Below are 17991 nucleotides of genomic sequence, written 5' to 3' on the forward strand. Positions count from 1 at the left end.
AGTGGAGTTGGCATGTGTAGACTTTAATCTCAGTGTGAGAAGAAAGCTAATGAACAGTCAGCATAATGAAGACCAAGGAACACAGCACAGAAAGACCCAAGAGAAAATAAAAGTATATTGCTGCTCTACCCAGAAATGGGCTGGACTAGCAAGCTCAGGAAAGCAGGATAGGAAAGCATTAATCAGAGAAGCAACCAAGGCAACAATGGTAACTCTGGAGGAGCAGCAGTCTCTGTGCAAAATGGGACATGCCTTACGGAACTTGGAGTTCATATTTTGGGTTGTTTTTGAATTCATTTGAGCAAATTTTAAAGAGCATGTGACTTTCCTTCAGCTTTGAACATATGCACTACTTTGTCCATCACATAAAAAGAGAAGACAGTAAAATATGTGGTTTGTGCACATATTTTAGCAATGAACTTTAGAAGTAACTCTAAACCATCGAACACAGTCATCACAGCAGACACAAGACTGGCAACTGAAGTTCTCTTTCTTGTCACTGTGTTTAGTTGATTTTTTTTTTAAACTTCATACATCTTCTTGCAAAGCAAAATACAGCAAAGAAACATATTATCATTGAGATACATCAATAACACTCGCACTGACACACACCACTGTGCTGTTTGATGTACTTTCCTCATTGCTTTATATCTCTTTGTTGTCCCATAAGAGACCCGATCGACCCAGTAATGTGCCTTGCCAACCAAACAACAACCCTGGTTCAGCTGAAACCAGATTGTTCCAGTTCTCTGTGGGCTGTCACTGAGGGAGCACAGTGCGAGAGAGGCGGGTGGCTCAGCTTCATCTCAACAACACACACACACGCAAACTTTCAAAGGGGAAACCTGAGTGTATTAACCGAGAGGTGTCCCCTTAGTTTTGGGTCACCTCTCTTTGTCTAAGACAGAAACTGAGACCTTGGAGGTGGAGAAAGCATGTTCCCCACCTCCTGATAGAATGTAACAGGTGTAAATACATTTTAGCAGAGAAACAGTGAGTGTAACTGGAAAAGGAAAGGAGGAAAGAATCATGTGCAGCAGAAAACCAGACAAAAATAGAGCAATGGCAACAAAAAATGGGAGGCTATAAGTAGGAGACCGAAAAGGAAATGAGAATCAGTAGTATTGGAAAGACTTTATAAAAGAAAAGACTAAGAGGACCGATATGAAGGTGACGGAAGCAGAAAAGAAAGTTCACGCTGAGGTGAAATTTGAGAACCGAGATCTGGAAGTGAACCTGAGTGTAGACGTTGAGAGAGGACAGCAGCAGAAGGGTGGTACAAGAGGGTCATGTCCTCATTTGTGTAACCACCGCCCTGTACAACATGTGCTCATGGGTACAATTGATTGGATTAGAAGCCAGCAGCAGTTCAAACACATCAACACATGGTTCCACATCAGCAGACGCATGTCGTGACACTCGAGTGGAACCACAAGAGTGCAACAAGAATTCAATATTTATTCATGAAAGCTAAAACTGTGAAGCAGATTAAGGCATCACTGGTGAGATTCCAAGAACGTCCCAACTGTGGAGTGGTTGATACCTGTTAGAGATGTTCCTACACTTCATCAACACCAACTATCTGAAAGGGAACTATTGTACCTATTCTGTGTTTGGCACACAATATACATAAATATTTATACATGGCTAAAAAGTAATCCATCAGAATTAAAGCAGTAGGCTAAATGCTAAAACTCAAAGAAGAAGTCACAAGCTTACCCTGGCCATTGGAGTAGTAGTAGATCCACTTCTCTCTGGCCTGTGTTGGAGTCCCAGATGTCTTCTTGTGAATTGCCTTCTCCATGATGCTGCTTGGGTCCTGCATTGGGCCCTTCTTCAGCACCCGAGTGCTCCTCTTGACGCTGCACACCACGATCACGACCAGCACCAGCAGGAGCAGCAGAACTATCATCCACGGCAGGTGCTCGTTGATGTCAAAATGATCGTGCATGGCCGGCCTCGGTGACCCCCTGCGGTTAGGTTTGTAGTAGTTGGAGGCTTCACCCGCATTCCCCAAGTTAACCACGTTACTGATGCCTGTTCCAACCCTAACTACTTCTGGGCCTACTGCACCCTCTATTCTTGGTTTATTTGCCCCAGGCTCAGGATCAGCATCAGACTCGCCCAATTCTTCCTTGAGATCCACGGCTTGCTTTCCAGCCACCGACAAGGGAGTCCATGACGCTTCCTGATTTGGTGGGGTGGGGACGCCGGAATGCGTAAGCATCAACTCCGCTCCTCCGTCTTCCCCGCCTACAGCTTTCCTCAGTTGAATGGCTGCTGACTGGCTCAAGGGATCTGTGATGTTTGACAATGGATTTGATGGAGACAAAGATGTGGTAATAAGATGAGAAGAAGGAACAGGGAGATGGTACATAAGAGATAAGAAGCAAGAGAGACAGACATAGGGAATTAAATTCACTCAATTTGAGGTGTGCTCACCCTGATCTGGAAAACAGAAGGTATTACAGGGGGAAATCCTCATCCACGCAAACAATGTGGGACACTAGCATTGTAACCAGTGGTAGCATCTTTTCTCTTGGTTATTATTGATTGCTCACATGGATCAGGATTCCATCGTGATATCTTATGTTTTAATAGTTTAGGTTAATCACATGTCCAGTTGAGTGAATTTAATTAGATTTTCTACCCGTTACAATAAATGATACTTGAAATTGGCAAAAATGGAGTGACACTCTTTGATCATGCCATATGATATTAAGTTTAGTAACTCAGCAATTGCCTAATTCTCTGCAAGAAAGCGAGAGAAGTTTGAGGATATCAGTTAGCTGACATGACTGTAGAGCAGTGGTCTCAAACTCCAGTTCTTGTATCTTGCAACTTTTCAGCACACCTGGTACCAATTTTAGCTAATTAGCAGAGCTCTGGAGAGCTTGGCTCTATACTAGTGACACAGTTCAGCTATTTAATTCCCGTGTATCGGACATCTTCACTCCAGTACAGTAGGTGGCAGTAAATGCACCTTAAATAGCTTTGCCAACCACAAATAAAACTCAAAAGAAGAAACGCATGTAGAGGTTGCAGGACACCGGCCCTTGAGGACTGGAGTTTGAGACCACTGCTAAGGAGAAATATTTTATACTTCAAAGGTATCACTCTACAGATTAATAATTGAGTGCAAAAGCAAGCATGACCTTCAATTAGCATTTTTAAAGAGTCTTCCCCTGTTATTTTAATTCCAGGTATAGCTACACATATTTTAAGTGTGGAGTCTTATATTACTAGTCTTCCATTGGCCTTAGAACAACTTTAACCTCTGGTGAAATAATTCAAAACAGTGTCAAAAACGCTGTTTAGAAAGGTCGGTCCATAGGACGTGGTTGCACTCTTGTCCAACCACATCCTAAAGGAGCATATTGTCATTTTTGGAAGCCATCAGCTGGTTGGTACACTACAGTCATAAAGGGATAGACATGGTCAGAAAAAATACTCAGGTTGAGTGTTGTGCTTAAATGATGTTTGATTGGTATTAAACGACCCTTAGCAACAATTGAGAAAGAAGAACTTTTTCTCAATCTCCTATTGTCCAGTTTTGTTGAGGCTGAGTCATTTTTTTAGCCCCAGGCTCCTAAAATTAGTCGGCGCAAGTTATAACTTGCTTCAAAGGTCTACATATTGTATGTTCAGAGATGGTTTTCCACATAGCTTGGTTTCAATTGCGGTCGCTTAAACTTTCTGCTATTTTAAAATAGTTTTGCTTATCGCCTCCTCAAAGCAGACAACTATGTCACATTGAGTCAATTAGAACCTCTTTTTTTTTGTTCTGATGATCAAATTGAGATGCATAAATGCATTGAGTTCCTTCAGTGTGGCAGGCCGATTCCCAGTTAAGTGGCTACCAAGTGTACGTTTCAGGCTTTGCTAGAGAATGATTTCAAATTGGCACCATCACTGCAGAGTAAAAAAAGAAAAAAAAAGATAATTGTAATGCCAATGAGCTTATCCCCAAAAGTTAAATTTGGAGACGACAAAACACACGTGTCACACAAATTGCGAACCATCAAGCTGCGGCTGTGTTCCCTGGACTGTAAGGACCCTTATTCTCTGTCTGCTCCCACTGCTTTGCTCCAGCCCTGGCTGGTAATCACACAGCAGACGCAGCCCAAAACTGCTCACACCACAGTCTGCTTGTTGATTAAATTGAAGCCAGGGGATACCCAATCAGGATTCGACTCAGCCGAAGGAACGGTTTGAAAAGTTGTCCTGGCCGACACTTCACAGTTAGTGCTGGACGCATCAGTTGGATGGGGGTTAGTTAGGGTGGTGTGTTGCACCCACCACTAACAACAGCTGCAGAGTTAGAGTACTCCAGGCATGGAAAAGAAAAAGTGTGGTTTGTCAATGTCAGTGCGTCACTTCCTGCCATTGATTGTCGATGCAATCTCCAGCACCTCCCTGCTGCTCTCTGTCCTTCAGCAGCCCTAAACATGATGGGATCTGAGTTCCATAATCTCTAAATTGTCATTCAGATGTGTAACAATCCTATTTATCCTCTCATCAGCAGAACATTGCCCAGGTCTAATCCAGAAATTAAAAGTGACATTTTGACAAAAACTCTAAAGCGGGGAGAGAAACCGCCCAATGACAAACACAGAGACACAGAAGGTGTTGGGGCATTTCAGAGTCTTTGGCTTTAAACAGACACACTTCTGAATATATGTAGCTGTCAAATGTATGACATGTTATATATATATATCTCAACTCAATCAAAAGAAGTTGTTGAAGTAAAAACCAGTGTGGCAGATGTTTCACAACGAAGAACTTTGCATTAATTCTGCCACCAATGTAAAACTAAGTCATTTCAATTTATTGGACAACTGCTTGGCTCCAGATTTATGGGTCTCAAAGGACAAAGCTAAGAGCTTTTAGTCCAAATTGAGTTTACTGACACTAAATCTATTAGTTTTCAGGGCTAACCATATAAATATGTCCCTAAAAAATACCTTTGGCTTGGTATTACTGTATTGCTATTATTATTATTATTATTATTATCATGAGTTATTTGTTATCCTGCAGGCATTTAGAGTTCACAGGCAGAAGCGTACATGCTGAGCATCTACATATGTCTAAATGTGTCTAAATGTGACTTAAAGTGTCGAGTACATAACATTTTGACTCCAGGTGGACTAGAGAAAATTCATTTAAAACGTGCATCTAATGCAAGTTTTTAAAAAAAATTATGGAAGTTAGTTGCTTAATTATTCTATATTGTAAAAAATATCAGTTTGGATATATATTTAAGCAGTAAATCAATCTAATAAAGTCATCCATGATGAGTTGAACAAACAAATCTCACCACCAATTTAGTTTGGAGCGGCCAAAGAGTATATCTTTTTTTTTTCCTTACTTTTCTTTAATCTGCCATTGTGAAAATTTCAGTTGATTTTTCAGAATTACACTTTAAGCAGTCGTCATGTATACACTGGTTTTTAATTTTACCGCAGCTGATTATTTACATAAAAAGGACGTTGAAACAATCAGGTTTCGACTTTTACTTGGTCTGCGCTTGTTTCACACAGGAAGACCATTGGTGACGCGTTGCCTCTTACATCATTTCCATCAGTGTAAATAACCAACCAATGACAATGTGATGACGTGATTTGATTTAATTTTATAACATTTAATGTGATGTTAAATGTTTACAGAGTAGAGTTTGCTGAAACTGTTGAGACTGGTGTTGTTCTCAAGTGGTAGAGGTCTGCTGAATGTGGAAAACTTTAGTTAAACACAATCCAACAAAATACATCTTTACATTTATTAGAGAATATTGTACAAGAATTCTTGGCCTACAGTATTTAGATAGGTACTATATTACCATATTTGATTGTTTATTGTGTTTCATGAAAACTAGTCAAAGAGCAGAATGTAAATGTTTTCTTAAGCTAGTGAAATTTGTCAAAATGCTTATTTATGTTAAGAGTGTATATTTAAATTAGTGGTGGAGCTTAACTGATAGGTCGGTAATTAATTAAATGAAATTGTTTGCATTTTAAATCAAAAACCATATTGGCAAAAGTAAAAAATTTCAATAAAAAAAATGCTGCTAGCTTAGTGAATGAATAGACATATGGATATTTATTGTTCTTAATTTGTTATTTATATTATTAAGCCATCAGACTGGTGGAAATTGCTATTCAGTTTTCCGATGTTCCAGGAACCCTTGATCATTCATGGAACTTCTTTAAAAATAAAAATAAAAAAAATCTTTCTTTAGAAATGTGGACGGTAGACGCTGACATTAGCGTTTGGGTTGTCTGTGCTGCTGCTACATGTTTAGTTCTGAGACGCTATTTTAAGCTACAAAAGATTCACTGATAAGCTAATTGTTTTTAGCACCACATTTCCAGAGAAGCCAAAAGAAGCGGCTTTGTTGTCCATCATTGTTGTTTGAAAATATTGCTTGTGCGTCAGATTTACAGGTGTACCAGAAACACAGTACAAAGGTTCCTCCTCTGTTTTGTGCGTAAATGAGCAAATTGTATTTAAAGAATTTCCTGTGCTAGAGTATTTAATGAATTGAAATCACCAGGTTAAAGTCTCAGCCCTACAGCCCACACTGTGTAAGGTGGATATAACAATCAATACAAAATCTCTCCTGAACATTTCTGGTTGCTAGGAGATGTGTGATGTAACCTCCAATTATCTGAGTTATAGAAGAAAAAAAAGAAACACAAACTGACTTCCTCTACAGAAACTTTCCATCCCCTCCTCTATCATTGGTAAATAGCAGGTGTAAGCTAACAGCCCCAACCACTCGCCCACCCCCCACCATGGTTCTAACAGCTCAGACGGTGTCAAATTAACTGGCTCAAAGGCCATCGATCCCCTGCTAACACAAACAGCAGTGACAGTATTATGGCTGTGGAGGGTTTAGTGGAGGAGAGGTATGCTAGCTATGGACGGTTGATTCTGAGAAATGACTGCGTGGCTGGCTCAGACGAGCATGACGTAAGAACAGATAAGGACATGACAAGTCAGGCAAACAAACGGGAAAATGTAGGGGAACTACCGAGGGTTTTTTTTCTCTACCAACAGGAGAAAGAGAAAAGAAGAAAGATGAAACAAGAGGACAGAACACCTTTGAGTCACCTTGAAAATGCAATCATTCCTGGCATACAGGGGCAGCCTGCTGTTTCCGTGCCAACAGATATCCCACCTATGGGAATTCTAGCCTGGACGAGACCGGGGTGGGGGGATTTGTGCAATGAGGATGCGGCACTTCAAAAAAATGCATAATCCGCAGCTATGTAACAGTTTTCACAATGTTTTCACATTTCTTCATGTGCATCCACAGGCCTCAATGTGCTTTACTGGGACTTTATATGTGATTAACCAATAGAAATTATCTCATACATAGTTTAGTTAAAAAAAAAAAAAATTCTAACATAAATGTGACAATCATTTCTATGAAGCCCTACCCAAGTCAAGACTTTGTCGAATCAGCTTTAATTCCAGTAACAGCTGTCGGCAGCTTCCGGAATGTCGCTACCGGTTGACATTTGGACACAAAAGGTTTTTCTTTTCAAAATAGCTTCATGTCAGCCAACGATTATGTAGAGCAGGGTCCCCAACTCCAGTCCTCAAGGGCTACCGTCCTGCAACTTTTAGATGCATCTCAGCTCCAAAATGTCTGAATTGCCTCGCCAGCATCCAATCAGCTCTGCAATGGGCTGGTAATGAGCAGTTTATTTGATCCAGCTGTGTTCCAACAGAGATGCATCTAAAAGTTGCAGGATGGTAGCCCTTGAGGACTGGGCTTGGGGACCCCTGATGTAGAGAATACGCAAGTGTCTATTTCCAAGTCTCGTCACAGTTTGTCAATTTTAGGTTTAGACTTTGACTGGGCCATTTAAACACATGAATAGGCTTTGATCTAAAACACTCCACTGTATGTTTGGAGTTATTTTCTTAGTAGTAAATGAACCTTAAAACTTCCACACTTTTAATTCTTCGAACAAGTTTTCTTAGCAAATGCGGCCACTTATGTTTCATGTCATTTCTCCTCTAGGGATTTGCTTTTACTGAGACTACTAAATACCAGGAAATTAATCTGAATGGGAATTCTTCTCAACAAAAGAGAAGTACATTATGGCCGCCTCACCTTTACGTGCATGTCCATTCAACGATGGGGAGGCCGAGGACATCATCGTCTCCTGAACAAACACAGCCTGTGCAGGCCCCAGTGGAGTGGTCGGGGGGACAGATGACAAAGTGGCAGAAGGGGGTCCACACACATTATCTGTCTGTCTTGTCCCCGGTGTCAACAGCAACCTTGCCAGAGCTTTGCAGTCCGTGTGATTTCTGCAACTCATGGCGCTGGATTCCACCTGAGAAAACGTGCCCTTTGTGCACGGCTTGCAGAGAACGTCTTCCTTTTCGGTGCCGCGCCTTTTCACCCGGGACCCCGGCGGGCACAGGGAGTGGGGCTTGCACTCCAGACCGCCGCCCTTCGATAGGAATGTGTTGGGCGGACAGGTGCAGACTCGGTCCTGGGTGGCCGTGCACGGCACCTTCTCGATGAAGCCCGCGGGACACGGAGCCCGACAGCGGTGGCATTGCTGGACGCCGTTCTCGCCCCGTGTAAAGGTGCCCCTTGGGCAGGGGCTGCACTCCCGCACTGTTGTCGGAGAGCAGTGGACGGAGACGTAGGTGCCTGCTGGGCACTTGTCACAGACCAGCTGGGTGCCAGAGTCCCGGTCTTTGTGCTGATAGTGGCGTGGAGAGAGGAGGGGCTGGTCGTCTGCGGTGGATGTGGTCAAAGCTCGGGCTGAGATGTCAGCCACCACCATGCACAGGAGCTGAGAGGAGAACAGGAAACAGCAGGTCAGTCGGTTTAGAATGAGTTATTTTCATCTTGGTTTGGCAGGATCTTCTGACATCTGCTTTCTCTGTTTGGATGGTAGTTGAAGAGATTAGTGCCAAAGTTACTATCGCCACTTTTTTGTGATTTGTCTTAAGTGGCTACACATGTAAAAACCGAAGGGTGTCAAGTTACAGTTATATCCTGAAACCTCTGCCATTGTAGAATTCCTCATAATGAAACTCACTGACTCATGCTGAGACTCAACCAGCACAGAGTTTGTGGGCTTTTTGTCACAGCTGATGATTCATCCCCCAGTGTAAGCTGTAGTTGTCTCTTTCCCCCCACAGAATGCCCTCTCACCTCTGCTTGGAAGTTGTCAGCTTCCTGGATTTGGTGGAATGACACACACCTCTGGGTTCAACATCACAGACATGGACTGAGTCATGCCTGTGTAACACTACCTGGAACATGAAAGACACAGATCTTCCATTCTAGCGAAACTTAATCCACTGTTCTGTAGTTTTTTTTAAGTTTAAGTTTAAACTCTCAAACTGAAGATGGTAAAAGCTGCTCCACGCGGTAAAGCTGTGTGGTTTAAAGAGTGTAATACTTTCTGAAACAAAGGGATTGTACAACTGGTGAACTACACCAGCACACAGTGGTCTACTGGTGTAGTGTTATGTTATGTAATGTATATATGTGCATAGCCTGAGTCAGTTAACCAAAGTGCCCTTCATAGTTGTAAACTGAGGGTCAGTTTTAGGATTTGCTGCAGGTATTCCAGGTTCTGCCACATTGTTTGACTGTATGTATGATGCTGTTTCTCCTTAATCATTTTAGTTTGGGAACTTTGTGGTGGTGCAGTTCATGGCACTGCTCCCCTGGTGAAAGAAGATCCAGGGTTCTTCTTTGTGTGGATTCCGCATGCTTAACCCTACATGTCGTCTATGGCTGTTCGTCCTGTGAGTTGATGTGTTGCTTCATGATAGACTGGTGTACTGTTCACAGTGTACCCCGATGCAACCCTGGATTGTTGAGCAGGTATTGAAAATGGGTGGACGTTTTAGTTGTACACCATCCAGCAGGACAGAACCTTCTAAAGAATCCAACTTTTGTCTCGCCAGTCCCCTGACTTTGTCCCCAAAGATCATCAGATGTTTTTGTTAGTGCAATGGGACAGGGTGTTCTTTTGAGTCACTAGTGAGTTTAGACTTGGAACTCTCCCATGATACTATTCTTGCTGCTGAATCATGAACACTGACATTAACTGAGTAAAGCGAGGCCTGTAGTGCTTTAGGTGTTTGTCTTTTATGAATTCCAGGATAAATTGTTGATTTCCTATTGTCCAATCAATAGGCCATCACTCATATTGGAGTGATGTTGTAAGTCCAGTCCAATTATAATTTAATTGTTCATTATTCATATATTTTTTAATATGTATGGATAATGTCTCTGACTGGTTTACTGGAGTCCCAAAGCTTTCAAAATGGCTTTTCAACCATTTTCAAGGTGGAATTGAACCTAAAATTTTCTGATTGCAAACTTTTTTACCATATAGCCACAGTCACCCTATGTTTCTGTAATTAATAGTAATTACAGAAACACTAGCAATACCTTCAGAGGTGACAGGGTTGTCCCTGCATCCACCAGTCTGCTGCCCTTTCATTACCACAACGTCCATTCAGTCCATTGTGTTCATTCCCAGAACCTCATCCATAAGCATCAGAACGTGGCGTCAACATACAGCGTCCAACTATCACTGTTGCGTCAGTGATATCAATGCGTTCATTCATATCCATGTTCAAAGTGAAAAGTTCTGGCAGGGAGCGCGTGTCGTGGGAAAATGAGAACATTCTGCTGCTTCCGGAGAACAATGGACAATCTGCCCCGGCTCTCTCTGCTGGTTTAGTCTTCAGAATGACCTCAGCTTGACCCTTATTGTTGTGTACTTATTTACCAATCAGTGTGAGTTTTGATCAAGTGTAAAAGGTACTAAATACCCAAATGGTATTCAAAGGTCAATGGGGAAATGCGGTACAATTCTGGAAAATATCTGTTTTTTCCAGTACTAAGATATGCTGATATACCAAAGGCTGTAAACTGACAATAATAAGGCAATTTCATTCTTTTGAAAAGTAGCATTGTTAAGCGTACAGCAAATGTCTTAAGACAGCAGGGATAAATGTTGTTTGTACCCTTCTCTTGACTGATACCTTCCTACAGTGATGCTCCTCACCAAACTGTCCACAAACTATGGCCTTACTAAAGAATGCAAATGAGCTGATATCAGGACAATCCTTCAGGGACAGCAGAACTTTGACTATAGTCCATCAAATCAGCAAAACGTTCACTGGAGGGTGTGCAGACTTGTGCAATCAGGCTCCTGGAATGTTTTTATCTTCTATATTTTCAGATTTGAGCCCCAGACTTTACATCACTGGTACTTTAGCTAAGGTAAACATAGATCTTTGATTTGAATTTTGTTTGTCTTCTAGAAGAAATACTCACCTGTTCTTTCAAGACTGAGACTAAAAGGCTGCTGACTGGTCCAGGTCAGAGCTCCATCTTTTGGCCTTTCTAAGCAGACAGATTCCAGATGTCTCAGCACTTTTTAACCATATGGTGCTAAGCACTGTGACAGCTGCTACTCAGCATGTTAAGGGAGCAGTGCGATGGGCTAATGGCAGCTAAATACCTGCTCCTAATTGGCTGCTTGTTCATATCTGTGTCTCCTTCCCGGAGTGGTCGACAACCCCCCTGTGATCATCTAGACTAAAATCAGCCCTGTCATTAAAAAATAAATAAATAAAAAATGCAAAGCCATCAAAGACACAAAGCAGAAGAGGAAGCAAAGTGCAGTACTAGCATTTTCACACTACACACACACACTTAGAAAAATGCACACACACCGCATGAAGATACTGTCTGGAGCCACTGTAGCAGCCACGTCTGCTGATCAGCACTACATTAATTCATTTCAGTCCTTCTGCTGCCAGGGTTGGGCCTTTCCTGCCAACTCCTCAATCCGCCTGCTCCACTAAATACATGATCTGCCTGAGCCACAGGACGACAACCAATCAGAGACCATGATTCAAGGTGGGTTAAGCCTGGGGACAGGGCAATTTTATTTACCCCAACCTCAACCATAATCTCTGCATACAAAATTGACATGTATGACATGCATGAGTTATCTCTGAGTCCAAAGTCCAAACTCTTTCTGTCACAGATTCAAAAGAAAATGCTGAAGAATATTAAAACTAAACGGAGCTCTGTGAGGTCTTTAGCTTTTTGTGATTCCGCAACAGCGGGAATTCAGATAAATTCAACAAGTTCCTGCATTTTGTTTGTGTGAACGCACAATGGTAAGTTTGTTGAAAATCTTCCTCAAAAAATGGCCAAACTGAAAACATTGTGTTTCAGTAAGTGCTACCTCCTACCAGCAGGTGGCAGTAGTTGTTATGGGCTCGAAAGGCAAAGTTTTTCCACTACTCCTAAAACCCAGCATGAAAGTAACAGCTGCTCTTTGTTCTCTAATGTTCCCTAAGGGTGTTTTTACACCTAACCAGCCTGTAGCCAGTGGGGGCGCTGCAACAAGAACCAATGAAGGAAACAACATTGAAAATGTCTGAAGAAGAACTGAGCGGAACATCCTTCTTCACAAAATGCAAACAAAAATTAAATGTAGAATTTCTCTATTTTTCTTTCTCAAATGACTACAATCCATTTCTTCCACTAGCTCTATATACACACATTTGTTTTGGTTGTATTTACCCAGAATGCCCTGCGCTATAGTCCACTTCCTGCTTTTGGTGCTGTCTCACTTCCACCATGATGAGAGATAAGAGTTTGCTTAGACTCTCACACCTAACAAATGAACCAGACTTTCTAGAGAAACGTACTGGAGTTGGATTAAAGCGGACTAAATAGGGGCGTGCTGTGGTGGTGTAGGGGATAGCGCAACCCACACATGGAGGCCTTGAGTCCTCGACGTGGCCGTCGCGGGTTCGATTCCAGGACCCGACTGACATTTGCCACATGTCTTCCCCCCTTTCCTGTCAGCCTATTGTCAAATAGAGCCCACAAAAAGACCCCCTGGTGGGGAAAAAAAAAAGAGCGGACTAAACAGGGGTGGGATGAATGCACCGCTACCCCAAAAGAAAACATTACAGAAACTGAACACCTGGAAGAATTTTGAAATTACATAACTCTAATTGTTCTCTGTTTATTGACTTCTGAAGGCAGTAGGTTGTACTAACTTTTATTTAAGGTTACCAGTCAGATGTGCACTTGTAAAAAAACAAATAAATAAAATCTTTCAAAATGCATCTATTGTTGAACAATAGATGCATACTAACCTAATAGAAAATATGCCGTATTTTCTGTTGATCTATCTCCTAATCTAATAAAATGCCTTGAGGTTTTTTTAGGATGTGTAAAGTGACAAACTCTCATATGGAGGCATAAGCCTCTTTAGGTTTCCTGTCATGGCTTCCTCTAGAAACAAAACACCCACAGGCCACTCAAAGCCCGTCAATAGGACAAGAATTCTCAACCTCCAGCAGCAGTTACAGTGTGATTCATCCAGCGACATGTCCAGCTCTCCATCTAATCGCATGCGAGCATCGGATACCAGGGCAACACATGATTTAAACATAACCTCAATTGCTTCAACTTCCCTATTTTGTTTTTTTTCTTCTCCAACAGTATAAAATAGTCTGAACATTTCCGGCATGTGATGGGCTGCCAAAGCAGCACGCATACTTCATCACGCATACTTCATCATCCCCTCTGTCAAAAATGCTGAATCGTGTCCTGCATTTGATTAGAATTGGGGCCACAGGTTCTTGGCCGGAGCACAAACCCTGTGGAAGTTAAAGACAAGTAAATCCAACCAGCAATAGATGAAGAACAGACAGCTGTGAATATGAGCGTCTTAACATTTCCAAACATCGTCCTAAAATAAACCGCCCGCGGACGCTCATCACCACAACCAGCCTGACACTGACAAGATGTTTGTCTGTAAGACGTTTGATATGGTTTCAGTCTTCTGACCTCTTTGATACGAATCTTAAGTCCCCATTAATGCGTGTTTCCCAACTTCCACTGAAATCCCATGGAGGTGTACACCAGGGATCCATTCTTGGTCATCCTATTTTTTCATATTACCTTCTTCAATTATTTTCTGTAAAAAATAAGTTGTTTTTTTTGTTTTTGTCGTTTTCCTTTTTTTTATTTTTATGCAGACAACTGTCAGGTTTATCTTCAGCTGAAGCACATTGCTCTGTCAAGCTGTCTCGTGGATTGCACTGCTGACAATTAGAGACAGACGGTGCTCTTGCAAACAAGAAAAACACGATGACAAATTTGGGTGTAACGTTTCTTACTTTTACAGACTCAAATTCCCAGATTTCTCAGTCCTTTTGAGACACTGAAAAAAATCACCTGGTAACTTACAGCACATGTTTATGGCGTGTAAAGATGGATGGATGGATGGATCTTTATTGCATTTTCCCACATTTATCCATACCAGGAACCAGAATACAGTACACCTCCAGTATTCACAGGGGTCAGGGTTACGATAATAGGTAAAAGGCTAAAAACTTGGATTTTAATAGTTCACACACCAAATACACCTTAACTTGCAATAATATCGAGAGAATATAGAATATTTTAGATATGCGCTGTGGAAAAACCCGCAAAAATTTGGAGAATTTATCTCCAAACATAGCTAATGATCCAGCTTTAGCACAGTGTTCAAAAATAAAATTACTACTAAAAAATTTTACTTCTGTTGTAACAGCTTTTTCTGTTGTTGCTGTTACTTCATTAACAGTACATGCCGAGTCATGTTAAGTACTACAATTGGCTGTTTAACACAAGTGTGTTACATAAAGATGCGTGTGCATGCATGGGTGGAACAGCTTTGGCAGACACTAGGATGTCATTACTGTTCAATTAAAGCATGGCTCACAACACACCCAGTCAAATCAAAATTACATCAAAAGTACACACATAAGTACTTCCACTAATACACACACGCACATACACGTTTGCCTGACACCTGTTGCAGTGTACCTCACTGCTATCGTCCAGCACAGCAGAGAGAAAGAGGCTCTGTTTAGACTCATTCACACTGGATTTGTCACTGACAATAACTGGCGACGGTTATCTGTTGAGATGCTTCCACTTCTCTGCTAATGAAGGAAGCTAGGAGCTCTGCCAGCTGAGCTGTGTTCTCCCTTTGTGGTGAAAAATGACATCTGAACTGTTAACTTTGGTTGTCCGGGAGGTCTTTGTTGAACAATTCCATACACTGTGGGTATGTTGGAATTAAAGTCACTGCATTAAGAGGGATTTTAAGCCTAAAACTAAAGATTATAGACAAACCAAAAACCTAATTTGGAGTCAGAATTTAGCACTGACAGTTTCCTGATTGACTTTTTCAGATTTTGTGACATTAACAACTAGCCTGATTATGCTAGCCATTCGATTCTCATCTCCCCTCAGTTCTTTGTCTGGGATTAGTCCCATTGAGCAGGATTTCCGAGGATGCATTTCATCCTGGCCAACCAGCAAACAGAAGGAGAAGTTACAAGCGATGACGTTGGATTTCTGCACTGTTTTTTTAATTGTAGTCTGGCTAATTTGGCAACAGCAACGGGGGAAGTGAACAAAGCCATTCAGTACAGAGACAGGCACAAGCCCAGCTGTTAGCCTTGAAGGTAACGCGACTATAAATAATGGATGGGGGGATTTCTAAACACCACAATAAAAAATAATAAGAAAATCACCTAAACACAAAACTTAACTTCTACTCATTTCGTTATGCCACCACCACAAACGTCTGTATTTATTGGAATTTTATGTGATAGACTAAAGTAGTCTGTTTTGATGGTCATGTCACAATGGAGTCAGTGTGATCAGGCCAGATTGAGCATTCATTTTGAAAATCACATCTAATACTCCATCAACTTCATCTATTATGTATTACATTCTGTTGGTCCATCACATAAGATCCCAATAAACATCTAAAGGGGTGTGAATTTGCAGAGCAAATGCACATCTTTTGCATTTAATCCATTGTAAATTACTGTCACAGATTTGTCATCAACATATGTTTATCAGTAATGCCTGCTGATGCATATTCAATGCATACCAAGGATTACCATGGTAACACAAGTATACCTAGATTTGAGAATAGCATAATCAATACTTAGACGTACATTTGTTTTATGATTTATGTTCAAATACTAACCTAACAGAATCTGTTTAACAAGAAAAACAAATAATGTAATTTTATATAATAAATATATTCAGAAAGCAAGGAGTTAACCTGCAATTATGACTGGATGTCATCTATCAATCTATAGACTTACTTAAAATTCTAATGATTTTCTTGTTTTTCTATGATTACAATAAATCCAACAAATTCTATATCTGGACAATAAACTAACAAACCTATCTTTGCAGCCTTTTCGGGACTGATTCTGGATAACAATAGACTGCTGGCTGCCCTTTCTTTGTCACCAACTGCAAACTTTTCCCCCCTTTTGTTCTGTTCGCCTACTGTTAAATTTCCACCTAAGAATACTTTTTACTTACAATAAAACAAAAATAATATCTTTTTGACCAGTTCTCTCTCTCTTTTTCTTTTTACCATTTGACAGTAATTTCAGTCAATTTGATTTCAAGTTGATTCAGAAATTTTTCACAAAAACATGCGCTGTCCCTTTAAATGGAGAACCTGCCGAAGCAGCCCCTTAGAATAAACAATGAAAAGCAGTCCATGGAGAGAGTTGGGTGAATATGTGATGCACTCACCACGGCGGACACATGGATGACAGACATCATCCTGAATCAGAAAGCACGGATGAGGGTCGAGCAAACGTCCTTGTCCAAGTTGTCTGCTTGAGTAACACTTCTCATTCTAGATGTTACTGATCATCATCACCATGGTTCTCCTCAGCACACCGGAGGAAGGGGAGCTGGTCGGGGCTCTGGGCTGCTCTGCTTTATACTCTGTGTCTCCGGGTGGAGCGGGCTGAGGGCTCGGTTCACTCAGGACGCTGCGCTTAATTCCCATAGCGATGATGAATGCCGCCTCGCCCCTGCCGGTTCAGTCGGTGTGCAGTGCGGCTCGCTGCCCGCTGCAGACCTCCACAGACAGCGCAGCGCTGACGTAAAGCTGCTGGGCGGGACTTAGCGGGTCGTCTCGCCAATGGCAGCTCCGCGAGAGGCATGCACGTGCACCGAACCGCAATTGTGAATCGAGGAGGGAGGAGAAGAAGATCCCCCGGTGAGATCTGTAATGTCATGTCTACAGTGTGAGGAGACTGTGGGATGAGAGACTGACACTGTGTAGCAGACTGAGGCCAGGAACTTGTAATAAATACCTCTCCCAGTCCCATTAGTCCCATTCTACTTGTTCCACTGGTAGTCAAGGCTCAAGCTGTTCTTCAATAAATCAAAATCCACCCTCCTTAATTCTGAAAAAAAGATATAGCCTATGCACGTACCATTTGTAATGTTAACACGGTCACACTTGAAAATAAAATAACATAATTTTTTTAGATTTTTTAACTTGTCATGAAGAGAGAAACATTGATTGTCAGTAAGCTAACTTGTATGTTGGCTAAATATTTACCAACCCAAGATTGACTTTAGCTAAATATTTAGTTAGCATGCGAAATATTTAGCTAATGTCTATCACGCTAGCCCGCGAATTGGCAATATTTACCTTGCTAGCTATGTATTTAGGTTCAAGCTAAATATTTAGTTTGAAAACTAAATACTTAGTTTTGAAAATAAATGTTTAGTTTGGAACATAAATATTTTGTTTGTATATTAAATATTTAATTTTGGAACTAAATATTTAGTTACCAAAAAAGTCAAACTGGTTGGAGACAGTTTCTTGCCCCAGACTGACTCTCTGATGAACATGAAGAAGATAGCCTAATCTATTTGTTTACAGTGAAACTATTTTTGCATGCTCATCACATTTTCCTCTAATCAAAAAGTGGCAGCAAAGTATTTATTCTATTTCCTCTGATTCTGATTTTATATCCAGCTTTTACAATTGCTTCAGCCTAACCTTACAAGCACTCAGGCAATTGTGTGTACTTCACTCTATAGCTGATGTTGGGTGGATAGGCTGCATCCTCACACAC

The 17991-nt window shown here is 41.3% G+C and overlaps 1 protein-coding gene across 1 annotated transcript in view; it reads right to left on the reverse strand.

Moving 5' to 3' along the window:
• The window catches only part of tnfrsf21 (tumor necrosis factor receptor superfamily, member 21), a 38954-nt gene extending 21966 nt beyond the window's left edge, over positions 1 to 16988 (reverse strand). Inside the window, exons 1-3 of the mRNA XM_044106381.1 lie at positions 16646 to 16988; positions 8123 to 8819; positions 1720 to 2298 (exon numbers count right to left, since the gene is read on the reverse strand). Of these exons, the coding sequence (XP_043962316.1) occupies positions 1720 to 2298; positions 8123 to 8819; positions 16646 to 16675 (1306 nt within the window). The 5' untranslated portion in view covers positions 16676 to 16988. The remainder of the gene's footprint in view (positions 1 to 1719; positions 2299 to 8122; positions 8820 to 16645) is intronic.
• Between the last annotated feature and the right edge of the window lie 1003 nt (positions 16989 to 17991).

Source organism: Gambusia affinis, linkage group LG22, assembly GCF_019740435.1.
Source record: "Gambusia affinis linkage group LG22, SWU_Gaff_1.0, whole genome shotgun sequence".
Taxonomy (NCBI): Eukaryota; Metazoa; Chordata; class Actinopteri; order Cyprinodontiformes; family Poeciliidae; genus Gambusia; species Gambusia affinis.